The sequence below is a fragment of the Dendropsophus ebraccatus genome, chromosome 1, assembly GCF_027789765.1.
Source record: "Dendropsophus ebraccatus isolate aDenEbr1 chromosome 1, aDenEbr1.pat, whole genome shotgun sequence".
In the NCBI taxonomy this organism is placed as follows: domain Eukaryota; kingdom Metazoa; phylum Chordata; class Amphibia; order Anura; family Hylidae; genus Dendropsophus; species Dendropsophus ebraccatus.
Window position 1 is genome coordinate 175711538 of NC_091454.1, and position 20596 is coordinate 175732133.

The window sequence follows — 20596 nt, forward strand, 5'->3', positions numbered from 1 at the left end:
AGTAAAGGAAATTAGCTTGTCGCTTGTCAAAATAATCATCATTGTAAAATAACACACTTCTCAAACTTATAGGCTATGCGCTCAGGAAAACATGTTAAGAATACCTATCCTTATTGGGCAGCCGGTGATTTACTGTATATTACATGTAATCCATCCAGAAATTATGTCTTTATACAGGATTTAGCATTAAATGAAGGCCATAAAAAAATGGTGTGTGAACATAGCCTCAAGATACATTATACTTTAATTATAAGCATTCTCTAGATTATATTACAAGCTAATAGGCCTTGACTAGGGTATGGCTGAGACCATTATCGCTGTCCAACCCAAATCCGTTACCTAGCTCTCCCCAATAATAATACTACTAGACAAACAACGGAATAAATGGCTCCAACAGCTTTTTTTCACCTAAAGCCTTAGGCTTTGTCTACATGGAGTAAAAATCCGTAATTCCGTGGAAGAATTCTCCGCGGCGGAATTCCGCCAGCCTCCATGTCATACTGGTAGTCTATGGGAGGCTTGCATGCCTCCTCTCTCCGTGCTGAAGAATGGACGTGTCAATTTTTCAGCGTGGAGAGAGGAGGCGCGCGAACTTCCCATAGACTCCCTGCATGACACCCCGCCAGTTTCACTCCCTGTGAACAGAGCCTTAGATTCTATCCTAGGGGTAATATGCCCCAGATGATTAAAAAAAACTGTTGCTGTTTCTCCTATTCCTTTCCTTCCCAAGTTTGATGAGTATTTGGTCACACTTACCCCTTCTTTACTCCACCCTTCCTCTACACTACACCTTCTCTATCCCAGTTACCACCCCCACCCCTTTCTAGCCTACTTTCCCCATCAAGCCCAACTATGCGGGGCCTACACTATCCTCTGGTATGCTACATGTCCTCCCTAGATCCTTACTTATAAGTAAAAACCTCAGCATGTGGTTCTATCTCTTTTCTAGACCATAAACCAAGGGTTACTGAAAGTGTAATATAATTGTTTAGGATTTGCATCCAGTATTTTTCCATGAATGTCAGCTACATCTCTACTTTCCATTTTACTGTTCCCAAAGCCGAACTAAGTGCTCTGTACCCTCCGGCTTTTTATACAGACTCTTTGATCAATTCTTTTCTGGCTGGTTGCTCATCTGCATGTTCATAATTTGTGCCAGTAAATGAGAATGTAGTCACCTGTTCTGCATCTCAATAACAAACAGAAAAGGTGTGTTTGTGCATTGGTAGGAAAAGTGATATGTAACACTGTATTAGAGTAATGTTTCTGCTCTATTACTTTTTCTCACAAATATGCATATTCTATGTATGTTCCTCTAATGATGTATGTGAGTTTTAGAATCAGACTGCACTCTCTGAAAAGGTTTTCTAATGGTGCGTTCACATCTACAGGATCTGCAGCTGATTTTCTGCAGCAGATTTCATTTAAATAACTGAACACAGCATCAAATCAGCTGCAGATCTGCTGCAGATCCTGTAGGTGTGAACGCACCCTAAGAGTATATTTTGAATATGTGAGACATAGGGGACGGTCTGTTTTCACTATTGCCTAGACTAATTCTCTTGCCTTGCTAGTAATACTGCAACTGAAGAGACCACATATCAAAGGCTTTGTATTTTAGACATCCACCACCTTCTCCTCTACAAACAAACACACACACACACACACACACACACAGTTTAGCCACTCAAATAGATTAAGGAGTAACTTTGGCTTCAGATGACATTTTAACATTTCAGGGGACATTTATCAAAGTTACAGCAGGGGCATACACCAGGGAAAAGGTACAGATTCGCCCCTTCTCCCTGGGGCACACCAGGGCGGGGGCGGTCTTGATAAATCTCTCCCATTTATGTGCATATATGAGGAATAGCCGTATTTCTGACTAGTACATAACTTTCACCTTGCATTAATAAGCAGTTCTACCCATTAAAGGCTCTATCTCTAATTGTCCATTTTCTCTATCCAAATATTCAACCATGATGCCATTTTCTCTCTCTCTCTCTCTCTCTCTCTCTCGACCTTTATTACTTTCATCCAGTGCTTGAAGCCTATATTTACTCTATACCAACAGATGTAGACTGTGCTAACTTAATCCCAATGACGCGTTTAACTCAACTTTCTAATTGACTTAGCATAGCTCCCTGACACAATTGTTGCGTCAGGGACCACGTTAACCCTGGCTACATCTATATAACAGATCAGATTTTAATAGACATTAAAATAACAAAATAAATATTGTAACTAACGAGTCAGCTGATCATTTAGCACCTCTTCTGGAGTGTAAAGATTTGTAAGGAGAAGATCATAAGAGACTCCACACTGGGCATGACTTCTTGAACTTTTGCTTCTAGCAACTTATTTTCAGTTAATTTGTGCTCTCAGATTCTGAGGGGTTTGACGTTGATACTAATGTTCAATTTTGGATGGTATTTCCAAGAAATTGCATTAAACACATTGATCTACCTTCTACTTTTTAGAGTGGGATTATCAATGAATGACTCAAGTAGTCCAGCTGTTACTAACAGAGGCAATGAAAGCATCAAATTAAATATGAAACCAGCAACAGTAAAATGGAGACACAATGAGACACTGTCAATGAAGATCAGGTAAAGCCTGTTAGATCATAGACCTCATAAATTGTGGAGATGTTTTGCAGATTAATGTAAATGAAGCGGAATCACTGCAAAAATAAAACCTGATGCCACTTTCTAATGTACTGTGTGTATTGATTTCTCACAGTTTTCAAGATTTCTGCTTGAGGTCAGTGACAAGAGAGAGCACGGATTGACTTACCAAGCCATACAAATGTATTAGCTGTACAAGATCAGGATATGTTTTCAGCCTCCCTGGTTAAACCTTAGTATTTTCTTCACTGACAGCAAGCAGAAAATTTAATATATAACAACCAAGTTGCTAAACTTTTAATTTTTTTTTTTTTTTAACGTGAAAATAGAAATGCTCAATCCCCAACATTTTGGTGTATTAAATTTAGTAATTAATTAATTAATGTTTATATTTCTTGATTGATTTTCTTTAAAGGAAAATTGTCACCCCTGAATGGCCTCCAGAACCCACCCTAATCCTAGATACTGTCCCCCCATGCCTACCCCATCCTGCTGGTCCCGCTCCTAATGCCGGTCCCGCGGCAGAGATACGGCCGCTAGCTCATCTGCACACTCAATATGCAAATGAGCAGGGAAGAGTCCGATGTCCATAGAAAATCACTGCTCTAGGGATTTCCTATGGACGTTGGACTCATCTCTAGGCTTCCTGTTGCTTCTTCCTGTCTGACAATATTACACAAATAGGATGTTTCAATAGTATAGTCAAATGTTTTGTGACTGTTTTGTAACTTTAAAAGGGTTATCTAGTGTTAGAAAAATATGGCCACTTTCTTTCAGAAATAAAACAACTCTTGTCTTCAGTGCAGGTGTGGTTTGCAATTAAAGGGATTTTTCCGGTAAGATAAAATATACATTGAATCATTCCCGCTCCAGGAGACTAACAATCATTTCATGTCTTACCTTTTCTGTCTCATTCCCTCAGTTTTGAGCATGCTACTTTCTGCCGAAGACATAGGGGGAGATTTATCAAAGGGTGTAAAATTTAGACTGGTGCAAACTGCCCACAGCAACCAATCACAGTTCCTCTTTCCTTTCAGCACTGCCTAAAGCTGAGCTGTGATTGGTTGCTGTGGGTCGTTTGCACCAGTCAAAATTTTTAACCCTTTGATAAATCTCCCCCATAGAAACTATATCTGAGCTGTTTAGTATGTTGCTCTCAAACCCTTCTCCCCCCTGCCTTCCGTAACATTGCAGCAACTTTGTAATGCCAGGAGGATTAATAACTGTGAGTTCATCAGCAATGTCACCTCAGATTAACCCTCCTAGTATTAATATAAACTAAAAGTTGCTGTTGAAGCCAGCCAGACACTTGTTTAAATTAGCCGTCTAGAAATGGAGGAGGGAGAGATGTAAAGAAAAGCTCGGACAGTTTTTTTGTGTCTTCAGCAGAAAGCAGCAGCTCAGATCTGATGATAACATATACTGTATGGAATTAATTGTTAGGCCTTATTCACACGTTCAGTAAAGTTGTCATTGATTTCTATTGGGCTATTCACGCAGTCTGTGTTAATTTTGATCCATAATCCGTTTTGTAAAAAAAAGGACATGCTCTAGTGCGGATTGTGATTGCGGTACAGATTACCAATAGAAGTCTATGGGATGCATGTTTTCCACGGACGTCACGGATGTCACATCCGTGATGTCCGTAAGAAACACGGATAATATATATGCAAACTAGTACTATTTACATTTTAAGGAAAAACGGATACGGAAACGGATGCAATACGGATGAATTTATACGGACCATGGAGTAAAAATAGCAGGAGGTTTTGCGGTCCAGACAAAATTACTGAACGTGTGAATTAGGCCTAAGTCTCCAGGGCATATTTTGCCTAACAGCATTACCCCTTTAAGCTCCCTTCACTTCAGTGGAACTTTTGCAAACCCCCACCCAAACTGGAGACAAAAGTTGTGTGTCTACGGAAGAAAGTGGCCATGTTTTTCTAATGCTGGTTAACCCCTTTAAACCTGTCCTAATCACACTCATATATAATTGTACTGCACTGATAGAACCAGTTCTTACAATTCCTTCCACCTGGTTTTCCAGACCTAGTGAGTAGATAACACTGCATACAGAATGGTGCAGTGGTCTCCAACCAGTGGCTCTTTAGCTTTTGGAAGATTTCAACTCCAAAGTGTTGGCGAAAGAGGGCAATAGATTCCAACCAATGGCTTTCCAGTTGTTGAGAAACTACAACTTCCTGTATGCCTGACAGCCTACAGCTTTCATAGAATCTTATCAGTCGTATTTTACCAACACCTACAGTGTCATAGCGATTTCATAATAAAGCCACCATTAGAAATGAGCAAGACATTGAAAATTTGCTTAGCTGATTGACAAATCTCCTTTTTGAAATCTGTACAGTGCTCTGTCACTAACAAGACAAAGAAGATTTATTTATGCATCCATATTTTATCCATTATTGTCTTTTATGAGGAATATAACGCTTTCACACATTTTCATAGTCTCACTTACACAATGCTTAAATGCATTGCAAAAATAAAGCAAACAGACAAGAAAATCATGTACTGTGGGTTATATAGTACTTAATGTACAATTCTGTTTTGTACGAATAAGACGCATAGTTATATTCACTTCAATGAACACCCATCGACTGATAGGCTTTGGCAAGTGTTGTAAGATTACAAAAGCAACATAGAACATAATCAAGAAAAAACTGCATGTTTCAGATACTAAAGCAAAGAAGATCAAAGTACTTAGGAACATTTGCTTGTTTTTCTGTTTATAAAATCTTCTTCTTAATAATTCTTGTTCTTTTTGCTTCGCTTTACAGGAAGCAAATTTTGCATTTCCTTGATGCTGAAAGGGACATATCGGTTCTAAAAGGGACCCTGAAGCCGGGAGATATTATACATTACATTTTTGACCGAGAGAGCACCATGAATATATCAAAAAACTTGTATCAACTGTTACCAAGAACTTCCCCTTTGAAAAACAAAAATTTCCAGACCTGCGCCATTGTGGGAAACTCTGGCATCTTACTCAATAGTGGCTGTGGAAAAGAGATTGATGCACATGACTTTGTCATAAGGTAATACTGTTGGTCAACTGTTATGATATTGTACTAGTGATATGCTTTCTATGTGGAAGAATAAATTTCAGTATAGGGAAGGGTTCTTTGCAGTTGAAGTAGTCTAGTAACAGGAGCATTCAGAAAGTGCTATAAGCTTATTTAGTAACACATGGCATTGACAACTCTCCAACTTAGATGGATGTATATTTTAAGTACAGTATGTAAGTACAGTATACAGTATGAGTCACCAATAAGAATATTCACTATAGAGATTATTTTTCAGCATTTCTAAGAATTCCCAGCTCGACTTTGCAAGTGTCCTTAAGAAATGCTTTCACAGTTCACATGCTAATATATGATAAATGGCTGTGTAGACTGTGAAATCATTTTTCTCCACTTCAGTGCCTCTAAAACTAAAATTGAACCAACTTTAGGCTATGTTCACACTACGTAAAAGTATGGCCGTTGTTGCCGATGGTTACAACGGCCGTACTTTTGACGCGGTGGGACAATGCCTTACTTTCAATGGGATCCCGGCCGGAGCGTATACACATCATATGCCGGGATCCCATACGGGGCCGGAAATGACTGACATGTCAGTTTTCTTTGGCCGCAATTCAATGAATTGCGGCCATAGGAAACCCTGTCAGTTCACACAATGAAGTGAGTGGCTCCGGCCGCTTGCTTTATAGTGTGCAGGGGGAAGTTCTGATACGAGCACGCACTGATGCGCCCGCATCAGAGCTCTGCGGCCGGACAGATCATCCAGCCGGTACTTAAAGAGAACCAATCACCTAAAATTAACTGTCCCTATAATAAAAGTTTCTCTCTCCCTAAGTCTATTCCTGAAGATACAGACTGCATTTACAGTCTGTATCTTATACTGTACCCAATCCTGTATAGTAGTAAAAGTATTGCTGGGCGCCGCCATCTTGATGACGTCACTTGCGTTCCAGCGGTGCGTTCCAGCAGTGGAACGCAACTGACGTCATGAAGATGGCGGTGCCCGGGAATACTGCACCGCTATACAGGATTAGGTAAAGTATAAGATACAGACTGCAAAGGCAGTCTGTATCTCCATAAGGTCTACTTATAAAGATACAGACTGCCTGTGCAGTCTGTATCTTATACTTTACCTAATCCTATGTAGCAGTGTAGTGAGCCGGGCGCCATCTTGATGACTGGAACGCACCGCTGGAACGCAAATGACGTCATCAAGATGGCGCCCGGCATTACTGCACCGCTACAAAGGAGTAGGTAAAGTATAAGATACAGACTGCAAAGGCAGTCTGTATCTTTATAAGTAGACCTTATGGAGATACAGACTGCCTTTGCAGTCTGTATCTTATACTTTACCTACTCCTATGTAGCGGTGCAGTAATGCCGGGCGCCATCTTGATGACGTCATTTGCGTTCCAGCGGTGCGTTCCAGTCATCAAGATGGCGCCCGGCTTACTACACTGCTACATAGGATTAGGTAAAGTATAAGATACAGACTGCAAATGCAGTCTGTATCTTCATGAGAAAACTAATAGGTTTAATTAGGACAGATATACACAGCGATCTCGCGCTGTATAGCGCGAGATCGCTGTGTATTTACAGAGCGGCGGGCAAAGGCTCATGGGAGCTCTTCCTGCCGCTCTGCATGCCGGGAGCTTCCTGTCACGCGCCGGCTCTTTTGAAAAGAGCCGGCGCGTGACAGTGAAGAGAGACATGAATAAATTAAAAACGCGGACAGAAAATTCCTTAATTCTATTTACAAATATTAATAAAAAAGTAATTTAAATAGAATTAAGGAATAAAAAAAAAAAAAAAAATCTTCCGTGATTGGTTCTCTTTAAGTACCGGCCGTGACCATCCGGGCAGAGACCGGCCGTATCATGACCCGGCCGGGGTCACGGAACGGCCATTCTCTCACGCCATGTGAACATAGCCTTAGTCTGGATTAAAACAGAATACTACTTTTGGTGTATACAGCTCTGATGCGAGACTTTCTTCTCATAGTTAAACCCTAAAAACAAACCCTGTGCATGGTCTGAACCTGCAGTTACATGTTACACTCTTCCCTCTAGACCTTCCTCTTACTAATCTAACAGGAGAAGAGAAGGCAGAAGCAGTGATTCCTCAGCCACCCTGCATTTTTTCCAATAATGTCCTCTGTTACTGAAGGGAATTATTACAACAACCATATAATAGTTAATTTAAGTGAAACTAGTCTTTTATGAATTAAGTTAATATATCTTTAAAATTGAAAAAGACAGAAAAGAAAAATCACTCAAATTTTGGCAAGAACAATTAATGGTCCAGAATGAAATGTTGCCATGCAAGGAGGCAATAAATCATTTAATAAGGACTATTAACAAATGTCCTTGTGAAAAGAACATAAAAGAGTAGTCAAATACCATAGTCATATGGCATTCATATCTAGTGTATGACCACCCTAAATTGAAACCGACTATAAATAATGAATAAAAGCAGAGAAATATTGACCTTACCACCAACCCCCTTTTGTTCTTTGGTGATCTGCAATCCGTAAGATCAGCAATTAGAGACTGAATAAGACAGGCGGTATATTATGAGGATAGAGGTTAGATGAGCTTTATTTACCTATCGCTTGAGAGCCTATTAATGAACCAATAATTTGTTTCTGAAACCCCAGCAAAATTGGCTTCCCCCGTAGATTTGTCCTTTTCTACATCCACATTTTTTAGAACAGCTCTTTATATTCTTGGGCCTCGTTACTGTGTTTTTAATTAAAATGGTAATTAGTATTAATATTTCATACTTCTGCCTGATATCAAATACGTAGGTAGGTTTATTAGTGTTCGCTGTCCTAGATGAAATGTATTTAGAAGAGCAGAAAAAAGTGATGAGTGGATTCCAGGACATGGTATATAACTATTTGTGTCCTGGGAAGATGAAGGATAAACGATGCTCAATATTTGTACACTAATTCACTAAGCGCTAATTAAGTAATATTACTTTTCATCATTAGCCTTGGCACAGGCAATTCTTTAGATCTTGGATAGTTGTTTTTATAAAGAAGCGGATATGCTGGAAACTAGCATGATTTTTTTGGCATTAAACCACAGTCGATGTTCCTCACATCAGAAGATTTTTTTTTTTTCTCTGCTTGGTTCAGACCTAGCTTTCGTATTATATGGAGAAAGGGAGTGATTCAAAGGTCTATCCTTTAAAAAGCAAAGTGGATGAAGACACCTTGCAGTGGTCAGCCAATGTATCTACTTTGTTGACCTAGTGATGTATCCTTACATTCCTTTCCCTCTAGGGTAACAGCCATTTGGAATGTTTGGAACCAAATGTTAATGGTTAGTGGACATTTACACGTTCTGTGCATGGTCTGTAAACATGGTTGATGTGCTACGGAATGGAGTTCAGAGCTCCCGGCACCATACATGTATATCATTATGATGCCAAAAGCTGCAAAACAGCTTTAGTGTACAAACACACGTACCGGATCCGTAGTGGATTTCTCACTGCAAATTCACAGCGAAACCCGCTGTGGATCCCTTGCCTGTTAGTTTCTATAAGAAGACATACTAGCGAGCTTGTAAGTGAAAGACCCATTAATCCCCCGGCGGCCGGAGCATACATTACCTGCTCGCTCCACAATCCAGCTTGCTTCGGGCGTTTCCAGCGTCTGGACGTCCCACTCAGCCAATCAGTGCGCTGTCCTGGCGTCTCGATGTCCTGCTCAGCCAATCAGTGCGCTGCGGCGGGACAGCACACTGATTGGCTCAGCGGGATGTCCAGAAGCCTGGAACCCCCGAAGCAAGTCGGATCATGGAGCAGGTAATGTATGCTCAGGCCGGCAGGGGGCTAATGGTCTGTGACTTACATACTTGACATCTAGTTGCAAGTATGTCTTCTCATAGAAATTAACCAGCAAGGGATCCACAGCGGATTTTGCTGCAAATTCACAGCAAGAAATCTGCTGCAGATTGGGTACGTGAGTTTGTTCCCCTGATCTTCACGCTATTATACTGACACAGCCGTATGGCTGTATCAATACAGTAGAGCAAAGATTTAAACTGTTTTAAAGCTCCCAATATCATAAAGATACATGATGCCAGAGGTTCTCTGATTTTAGTTCATAGCTCATCTTCAGACCGTAATGACTGAAGGTGTGAATGCCCACTTACTGTATACCAAATCTAAAATAAATTGTTTTATTTAGGCTATGTTCACACTGACTAAGAATAGTAGAATAGTTCCACAGTAGTGTTCCTACTCTTAAAAAACAAAACCCAGCAGATACCTTATACTGTATGTCAGTATCATCAGGATTTGTTTGAAAATATGTCTTTCAAAGTTGTCATGTCTTCATTAAATAAAACCTGTCACATTGAGAATGCTGTCTTATCTGCAGCCTTCATGTTATAGAGCACAAGCAGCTGAGCAGATGGATATAGAGGGTTGTGAGAAAAATTCCAGTATTACTTGTTAATATTAGTCATTGAACATCCCCAATTATATAGGGCGATATTAGGCCGGCAGGTTTTTTTTAAAGTTAAAACTTTAATATCAGCCAGCTAAGAAGCCTTTGTCGGATAATCAGATGATAATTGCCTCGTGTGATGGTTTCCTAAGAAGGAAAACTAAGCTTATGATAATACCAATGATGCATTGTCAAAAAAAGGAGAAAAGAGAAATAAGAAAGGGAGCTCAAGTATGCAAACCCTTACATTCTGCTGATATGAAAGATATTAGGATTTCACAAATATCTGTGATATCCAAGTTACAGAATAATGTCTCTCACCTGCTAACGCTAGACTCTCAGCACCTTTGAGCTCAACAGGTGTACAGATCAGAAGATTATAGAGCTGATAGTCACATGGAGTACAAAGCCATCAAAGCACTGCAGCACGGAGAGTCTGTCTTCAAAGTCTGAAGGCATTAGCATTGTGATTTCAAAGATCCCTATTAAAGGAAATCTGAATTCAAATAACACTCTATTTGCATTGATGTGAGGAGAGAAAAGCTCATTTGATTAATAACAGAGTAGGCGAGCCTGGCTTGATCCATGTGTCACCTCCTTGTGACTTTGGACAAGTCATTATGTCTGGGAGCTTGAGGCATTGAAAATTACATCATAAGATGCATGACACTGCAGAGGACTAAAAAAATTATGTACTTGGTGTCAAGAACAGTCTTGGAATTATTACAAAGATGTCACTGGTGAATCTTGACTCTGGGCAAAAAACACTGATGAAATTTGTTAGTAGAACTTTACATTAGAAAGACAAGGTTTTACATGCATATGGCTATGTTCACACAGCATTTAAAAGTGTCTGTTGCATAGCAAAAGACGCTGCTAAACTGCCGGCCGCTGGGGTGCATACCTCTGTATAAGCTGCAAGAAAGTTCTTTTTTTTTTTTTTTTACAATTGACTTGCCCGCAAATCAATTAACCATCAACTTCAATGTAAAGTACGGCCGCTGGCTTACTTTACATTGTGTGAACTGCTAGTATTTCCAGACGCTGTTCTAAAGAACATGCGTTAAATAACAATGTGTGAATACAGCAGACGCCATTGCTTTCAATGCAATGCTGTCCCTGCAGTAAAAAATGGACGCTGATTTAATTGCAATCAGCGTCTGTTCTTCACTGAAAAAGAACGTAGCATAAACATAGCCTATAACTGACGTTATGGCACTATTTGCATTAAAAGCATGAACATCTGTATATCTAGAGCAAATTTGATGAAAAAGGTTATACATGTAACAGTGTATTGATATGCCTTAGGGTCACCAAAATAAGGTATTTTGAGAGTTTACGATAAACAGTACATGTGCATGGCACAGTCAATTAAGGTTTGACTCAGACCTACGCCAATCGCTAAAATTAGCTGGGAGAGGCACTTACTGTGATGGGACGTGCCATATAATACCGCCCTTACTGTTTTCTTGTTTCTGCAATCGATGGGAGTCTGAGCTCACAGACCCTGGTAGATCAAAACTTTGACATGTCTCTTTGACATAAACGTAATAGTGACGCTTAAGCACACTGACCATATAATTGATAAATAAGTAATTTATGAATTAGCTCATGAATGAATCCAGAGCGTTTATAAATGTCCCTCTAGGTGCTAGTAGAGGTTTTTATTTATTTAGTTAGTTTACCCTGGTTCCTGCCTGTAGGCAACACCAGCCCCAGGACCTGACAAATGAGTGTTCCGTTGCTGTTCTTCTCAGCTGTATATAATATCACATAGATGTATTTAAAAGATTTTAAATGACAGTAAGTATGACTGGTATCGGGTTGGAGGAAATGCAGTAGCTTTTGATCACCCTTTCCATGCCCTCCACATGCCAGTCAGACTTGATCGATAAACTAATTGGAGGAGGGTGGGGGGGTTGTACTCAAGCTGTCGAATAAGCCAATGACTAAGAACTGCTGCATCGTGGCCTGCACCATTTAATGTTCTTTTTTGCTCTATGCGACATCACATAGAGCTGAGAGGAACAGTGTTGTAAAGCTGTGCTTTTCATCTGTCAGGTCCTAGGTATGGTGCTTGAGGTCCCAGGGATCTGAGTTTTCACTTTAAAAAATACCAGAAACCCCCTTTAAGCCCTACCAATGAAAGCTCCAAAACAATGGGAGTTGCCCCTAATTTACGTTGCATCAGTGGTATTGTTAGTGTTATTGAGAGGTTCTAGCCCTATACTATGTTTCATCCATTCTCTGTTGAAAAGGATTTTTACATATTGTTAATAGACATTAACGAACCTCATGCACACTCAGGTGTAAAGCAAGGCATGACTGTTTTTTAAGTTTGGTCACACTAATGAATATGGTTTATTGTGTTAATTAAAGATAAGCAAATCTCGAACATGCTGAAACATTGGATTACCAGTGGCTGAAGAGGTTGGATGCAGCCCTAGGAAGTTCTGGAAAACATAAATGCAGCCTATGGCTATGTTTACACACAGTACTTTTGCTCAGTATTTTGGTCCTCATACTGTATTTCAACCAAATCCAGGAGTGGATTGAAAACACAGATAGGCAAGGTTCACACACTGCTGAAATTTAGTGGATGGCCATCATTTAATGGCAAATATTTGCTGTTATTTTAAAACATCGGCCGTTGTTATGAAATAATGGCCATTATTTGTCTTAAGACAATCCACAAAATTTCAGCAGTGCGTGAACATAGCCTATCTGTGTTTTCAATCTACTGCTGGTTTTGGTTGCAATATGAGGACCAAAATACTAAGCAAAAATACTGTGCGTGGACCCAGCCTATGGCTGTATCCATGTTTTCCAGGAAGCCTTGGGCTGCATCCAAGTTATTTAGCCACTGGTAAGCAAATGCTGCATGCGTGCTCAAGATTTGGTCATCTCTAATTGTTAACACAATAAACCATATTCATTAGTGTGACCAAACTTAAAAAAGAGTCTTTCTTTGCCTTATTTGTGGTTTTGTGTAATTCTACAGGTAAAACTATGGCATTGCATTTGCTTGTTGAGTTATATGGCAAATTCATTTTGGCTATACCTGCACCAGTGTCCTGTAGGTTTTGAGTTATTAAAAAAAAATACCATTCCTTTTGTAGATGTAATTTGGCACCAGTTGAAGAATATGGAAGAGATGTTGGTATGAAGACGCATTTGGTGACTATGAACCCTTCTGTCGTGCAACGTGCATTTGAGGACCTAGTGAATGACACGTGGAAGGATAAATTTTTGCAGCGTCTGAAAAGCTTGAATGAAAGCATCCTGTGGATTCCAGCATTCATGGCTAAAGGAGGAGAGGAGCGAGTGGAATGGGTTAATGACCTTATTATAAAACACCACATCAACGTTCACACAGCCTATCCTTCTCTACGTCTACTCCATGCAGTCAGAGGGTAAGTCTTCCACAAATCTTGTAAAGTTGAGCCATGGATTTTTTTCCAAGTTTGTAATTTGTATTGTCATATATAGTATAGACCAGAAGTTTCCAGCCTTGCAAAAAATTACCTGTGTTAAGCTATGTTGGCTGTTAAATTAAATATATGACCAATTTGCATGGTTTGTACCATAGTTTTAGGCTGGGTTCACACTATGTATATTTGAGGCTGTATTTGTGAGGCTGTATAGCAACCAAAACCAGGAGTAAATTGAAAACACAGAAAGGCTCTGTTCACATAATGTTGTAATTGAGTGGATGGCCGACATTTAATGGCAAATATTTGCTGTTATTTTAAAACAACGGCTGTGGTATTGAAATAATGGCCGTTATTTACTGTTATATGGCGGCCATCCACTCAATTTCAACATTGTGTGAACAGATCCTTTCTGTGTTTTCAATCCACTCCTGGTTTTGGTTGCTATGAGGACCTGACATGAGGACCAAATACAGCCTCAAATATACATAGTGTGAACCCAGCTTTAAAGAGGAATTCCAGACTTATGCAAATAAATAAATAAATAATAAGATAGATAGAGAGAGAGAGAGAGAGAGAGAGAGAGAGAGAGGTGCCTTGGATTATGAGCATAATTCTTTCCGGGACCACACTTGTAATCCAAATCAATCCATTCTTAAACTAAAGCAAATTTCCCCTCAAGAAATCATTGAAATTCAGACAATTGGTTCCATAGAATAGAATAGAATAGAGAAGCAGAGCTTCTGTCAGAGGTCTTTAAAGTCACATGACAGCAATGAGGGAGGGGTATGTGTTCAGCATGGACCAATCACGAAGTGAGAATCACAGAGTTGTGCAGGAGGACAAAGACAAAAACTTTTCCACACAGCAGTGTGAATGACCGTAAGTGCAGGTACATTATAGCAGGAATGGATAGGATGGTAAAAACAAGGACAGACAGAGACTGCAAGGAGCATGAAGGAATGAGCAGGGCAGATATGAGCACATAAATGCAGCACACACTCTCTGTCCGGGGAGAGAGGGGTTACAGCTATGGAGAGAATACCTCCACCGTCCTGTCTCCTGATGTAAGCCCCAGCCTGAAGTGGATCTGCTATGATTGGGAAGGTGAGGGAGACTTCCTGGGTCAGAGTACAGGGGTGTAGACCACGCTATGTAGACCATGCCCCTCCTCCACACGCCCTCCCACCCAGTAGAGGGAGCTCTGAAACCAAAGCAATGCTCTTACAACAAGCTACAATTTAAAAAAAACTGTGAGCTCTTTTTGCAAAGTGCTCTTAATCCAAGTTACTCTTAAACCAAGGTACCCCATATATATATATATATATATATATATATATATATATATATATATATAATAAGAGAGTCCTGCAGCACTCCTCAATGAAAAAGAAGGTGGGTGCCAAGCGGTCAGCACACGGGACCAATAGTGCGTAGTATATAAACAAGTAGATCACCGCAGCACTCGGAGTAGAGTCAAAAAAGCGTGAAGTTTATTCCACCCAAAACTTGCGACGTTTCGCTCCCACACTGGGAGCTTTTTCAAGCAGTGTAACAACATGTGCTCAATACAGGTTTATATGTGCTCACATTTCAATAGGATGATTGATAAACAATCAATAAATAAAGTGCAAAAAAATCCATATACATATTGTGTCAATATACAAAAACAAATCACAGTGCCAACAGAAGTGTGCCATTCCACGTGTAAATATAGTGACATTGCATAAGTGCGATCAATACAGAAAAATACAAAAATTAGGTAAATAGGTATAAATGACCAGCTGGGTACACAGAGGGGGGTCACTCACCAAGGAGACTTACAGGTGTGGCATTCATAACAATACACGCATGGTAGAATGGCATGTGTCTAAGCCGTAACTGCCGGCGTCTCAGCAGCAGAACTGTGCATGTCCGCACACTGGCCAATCTGGCTCCGCTTCTGACGTCAGCTGGAATCGCGGTCAATTCATTGGTTTGGGCCAGTGCACATAGAAAACATAGAAGATAACGCTATTGTGCAGATTGTTACTGTATTAAATAATGTATCAGGCTAATGGCCACTAACTCAGTGTGAATAAACTCACTCATACCTCACATATAAACCTGTATTAAGCACATGTTGTTACACTGCTTGAAAAAGCTCCCAGTGTGGGAGCGAAACGTCGCAAGTTTTGGGTGGAATAAACTTCACGCTTTTTGACTCTACTCCGAGTGCTGCGGTTATCTACTTGTTTATATATATATATATATATATATATATATATATATATATATACACTCTGGAATACCCTTTTAACCCCTAGACGACCCTGGACGTAGGGTTACGTCATGGAAGTCTGTCCCCAGACGACCCATGACGTAACCCTACGTCCTGGGTGGTTCTCCGGCTATGAAGCGTGCTCCGGAGCGGAACGCGCTTCATAGGAGGTGGGGGCCGGCTGCAGTGAGCAGCCGGGACCTCACCAGTAATGACACGCTGCAGCAATTGTGCTGCCGCGTGTCATTAATCCCTTAAACGACCGGGGCGTTTAAGTGTAAGTGACAGGGGGAGTCCCCTGTCACTTACCGACCGAGACCCCCGCAGTGTGACTGCGGGGGTCCCGATCATTGAAACGGACCGCCAGAGGTCTCTTACCTGCCTCCGTGCGGTCCGATCGGCGATCTGCTGCACTAAGCCTGCACAGGCAGGCTCAATGAGCAGATCGCCGATAACACTGATCAATGCTATGCCTATGGCATAGCAATAGTCAGTGTAAAAATCCAAGTAGTGAACGTAGAAGTCCCCCAAAGGGACTTCAAATGTGTAAAAAAAAAAATAGTTCAAAACACTATTACACTACCCCAAAACCCCTCCCCAATAAAAGTTGAAATCACCCCCCTTTCCCATAATATAAATAAAACATATAAAAATAAATAAATAGATAAACATATAATATACCGTAGCGTGCGTAATTGTCTGATCTATTAAAATATAACAAGTGTCATTGCGAACGGCGAACGGCGTACACGAAAAGAGGGGAAAAAGTGTACAGATTACCGATTTTATGTTACATTATATATTTAAAAAAATCAATAAAAAGTGATCAAAACATCCGATCTTCACAAATATGGTATTAATAAAAACTAGAGATCATGGTGGAAAAAATGACACCCCATACAGCCCCATAGGTGAAAAAATAAAACCGTTATAAGTGTCACAATAGGCCCATTTTATTAATATTTAATTGCCAAAAAAAAGGATTTCATAAAAAAAAATTTATATAACATTAGAGAATCTGTGTAACCTGCATATGGTTGTGTTCAGACTGACCTATAGAATAATTGTATCATGTTGCTGTTACCATATAGTGTGTTACGTAGACACAGAAACCCCCCAAACGTTACCATATTGCATTCTTTTTTACGATTTCACCTATTTATATCTTCATAAATAATATATTTGGAATTCCATCATACATGTTATGGTAAAATGAAAGACGCCATTACACAGTACAACTATTCCTGTAACAAACAAGCCCTTACATGGCCTGTAGATAGAAAACTGAGAGTGCTAGAGCTCTTAGAAGGGGAGGAGGGGAAAACGAAAACACTAAGATCAAAATTTGCGCGGCCCACTGGGTCATTTTGGGCCTGGTCCTCAAAGGGTTAACTGACAACAATAAGGTTTTAACTCTGATGCAAAACTATATTGAAACAATGACAGCCATAGGGCACAAGAGCATGCCATACCTAAATAGTGCATGTGAAGTTATTCCAAAATCAGAAGTTAGCCCCTATTCCCAGCAAATAACTAGCTGATGGTGAGTCTGACTCCTGGGACCCCCACTGATCCAGAGAAGAGTAGTCATTTGTCCTTCTAATCAATTGAATAACAGTGGACACATACTACCAGCACTCCATTCATTTTTTCTCTCTGGACATTGCTGAGTTCTCGCCAGTGTTGAGAAGCCCCATAGACAATGAATGGAGCAATAGACGTGCATGTGCGCTGTCATTTCATTCATTCAGCGAATAGGGGATAACTTTTGATCATGACTTTTATGGAATAAACTATAGAGTATGGAAATAAATCACATTGATTTACTCTTGCTGCATCCTGATTTACTGGATACATGCGGACTGCTTATTGTGGTGTCTACATTTACCACTAAATCCATTCTGTATATATCTTGGGTCTTCAAAAAAGAAAAAAAAAAAATCTAATGTCATTGGAAATAAGTCCGTCATTTAGACCACATTTCCCTGCAGGAACACATAGGCTAATGGAACAGGATCAGTGAGATTGTAAGTAAGCTGGAGTATAGGTTGCACAAATGAAATATTGCTACATTATGAACAAGTCACATAAATAGCCCTAAGTATAGAGTTTGCAAAATAAAGGCCGTGGGTCGGGAAATTGTGAAATTCAATGGCTTTAGTGCAAGCGCTACGGGTCAGCAATTGTTTGATTTCTTTCGCTTTTCTTTGCAAAGTAACTAAATGCATTCATCAACGGGGGACAACTCAAGGCATCAAGACCATTAGCTCTGTACAGTATCTTTTTTCAGTAACTGTAAAAAAAAAAAAAAAAAAAAGGAAAGAAAAAGGTTGAGATCTTCTGACTGTAAGTGACATTTCTTCATCTCTGTAGCTATTCTGCTGTAATAGGCTTCTTTTAAACAGGCACAGTTCTAATCCTAGCACTGTGGCCTCAGCTCTACCTCCTGCAGATAACAGTATTCGCCATAGCCCTCTGTCAAGAGAGTGCTCTACTGTGTGTGCTACAATGCACTGCTGAAACTTGGTTGTTTTCATAATTGGGTCACTGAATCTTTCAGACTTATCTCCAGGAAACTGAACGGGGCATAAAGTGAGTCACATATTAGTCTTTACTGTCAAGACGAAAAATACAGATCAGGGTTTTCCTATGCACCTGCTGAAGATCAGCGTGAGAGCGCGTCAAGGAAATAATATCCCTCAGCACCAGAATGGAAGGTGTACAATATCTTCCCTGACAAAGGAAATCAGAGGAACACATTTGCTAAGCAGTTCTAATCCTTTCTCATGACAGAAAATACTATAGATGCCAATATCTGAAAAGCATTTCCAAGGATTCAATGGCGGCAGGCAGGTGAGTCTCAGCAGTCGGTGTGTGCTGGGGTTCGGGCAGCCTCTGTAACTAAATACTTCCTGCAATTAATATGATTGGTTGGAAGTCATTCCATTTATGTGATTTTGAACACAGTTAGAATTGTATATGTGCAAAATATGGTTTCTATCTCAAATTTCCATTGACCATAAAACATTATTTAAAATAGTTTTTAGTTGTTATTCCTACTATTATGAATTTTATATCTACTGAGTGAGAGTTGCCCTACAAATAGATTAAAGGAATGTGTCATCAGAAAATGGAAAATGACTTATTGTTTAAATTGTGATTAAGGGTTAAATATATATTTTTATGAATTTTTGGTGACTTTTTTTCTAATTCTCTATTTTACTATCTATATTATAGTAAGATCCTAAAATCTTGCAGTTTTCATTCTCATCACTGGGACTAAAATTAAGCTGATCTGTCTGTGGTGATAAGAGGAGGCTGCTGTAAAGTGATCTATACAGCATTGCAGCAACATGTGACACCAGTAGGTAGAGGAGACAATAGCAGCTCCATGTGGAATGACTTCTTCACAGGTCCCAGAGTATGGTCAGTCATGTTTCACTTTCATCTCAAGGGGACAGACTCTGTCTTTTGTTGTATTTATGTCCATGAGTCTTGCTGTAAAGCATGTCACTAAATGATGTTAAAAACAGCTCAGACAAATATGTACATAAATTAAACAAAAAAAAAAATACAGCCAGAATAGAAACAGAATAGCATAAAAGAAACAGAATGTAATAAAAGAACAAGTTTTAGCATCTATTATACATATAGATCATACATTTAGATCAAGGATGTCAAACTCAACCCCTCCAGCTATTACAAAACTACAATTCTCATCATGCATGGACAGCCAAAACTAATGCTTTGGCTGTCCAGGCTTGATGGGAAATGTGGAGAGTCTGAGTTTGACACTCCTGATTTAGATTCTAAACATAATTTCCTCTCAAGATATCTACACTGCGTGTTCTTATTGGTTGATGCACAATAACAGGGAACTCAGAGCAAGTTTATATGAGTAATTGGACTGTGTTTGTGCATTTTTGGGTGTCTACCAGCATGGATACCTTATGTAAGCTAACATTCTGAAAAAAAAAAGAAAAAAGAAATTTAGGGAGCACCATAGAAGAATTTAGTAGCAATATCTAGATACAGAAACAAAATTGCTAATAATACTAACTGAAAGATAATAGCCTTGATGTACAATGGCTGTTGCGACAAAATTGTGGCTCAAGTGCACCTGAACCCGAGCAAGTGCTTGTAATGAGCACTCACAGGTAAATACAGGCAGCATTATGCTACATCGAGGCCATAGGAGTATATATATATATATATATATATATATATATATATATATAAAAATAATATTTTTACAAAGTGAAAGTAGGCATCTGGGGGATTACCTACATTGAGATATTATTTACTGGGGGCCAACTACCACTAGGACTACCTACAGGAGGGATGCCACATAGGGGGCGATTGACTAGACTACCTACCACTGGGGCTACCTACAATGATATTACCTATTTTGGAATATTATTTACTGGGGCAGGAGGCAACTACCATGAGGACTACCTAGATGGGGGTGCCTGCCTACATGGGGATATTATTTTCTGGGGAGGACAACTGCCAGGGGGACTATTTACAGGGGGGGTGTCTACATGGGGGGGTCTACCTACAGGAGACTACCAAATGTAGGGGGGGAGGGTATCTATAGTTACAAGATTCATAATTAAAACATGGTAAGTTTCTTTTTTTCCTATTTATTATTTTCATGGATCTTTTTTCTTCATTCTAGAAAAAACTTTGCTCTTCTTCTATTACAGTAATTGTTTGTGCTGTCCTCAATGACCACACTACTTTTTCTATCTAGAACTTCTTACTAAAATTCCAGTGAGGGCAGC

The 20596-nt window shown here is 39.7% G+C and overlaps 1 protein-coding gene across 3 annotated transcripts in view; it reads left to right on the plus strand.

The window, feature by feature from the left end:
- Window positions 1-20596, plus strand: part of ST8SIA2 (ST8 alpha-N-acetyl-neuraminide alpha-2,8-sialyltransferase 2) — a 181206-nt gene that overhangs the window by 126883 nt on the left and 33727 nt on the right. For all 3 annotated transcript variants that reach the window (XM_069957947.1, XM_069965362.1, XM_069972082.1), the window contains exons 3-5: window positions 2481-2609; window positions 5423-5680; window positions 13241-13534. In XM_069957947.1, the coding sequence (XP_069814048.1) occupies window positions 2481-2609; window positions 5423-5680; window positions 13241-13534 (681 nt within the window). The remainder of the gene's footprint in view (window positions 1-2480; window positions 2610-5422; window positions 5681-13240; window positions 13535-20596) is intronic.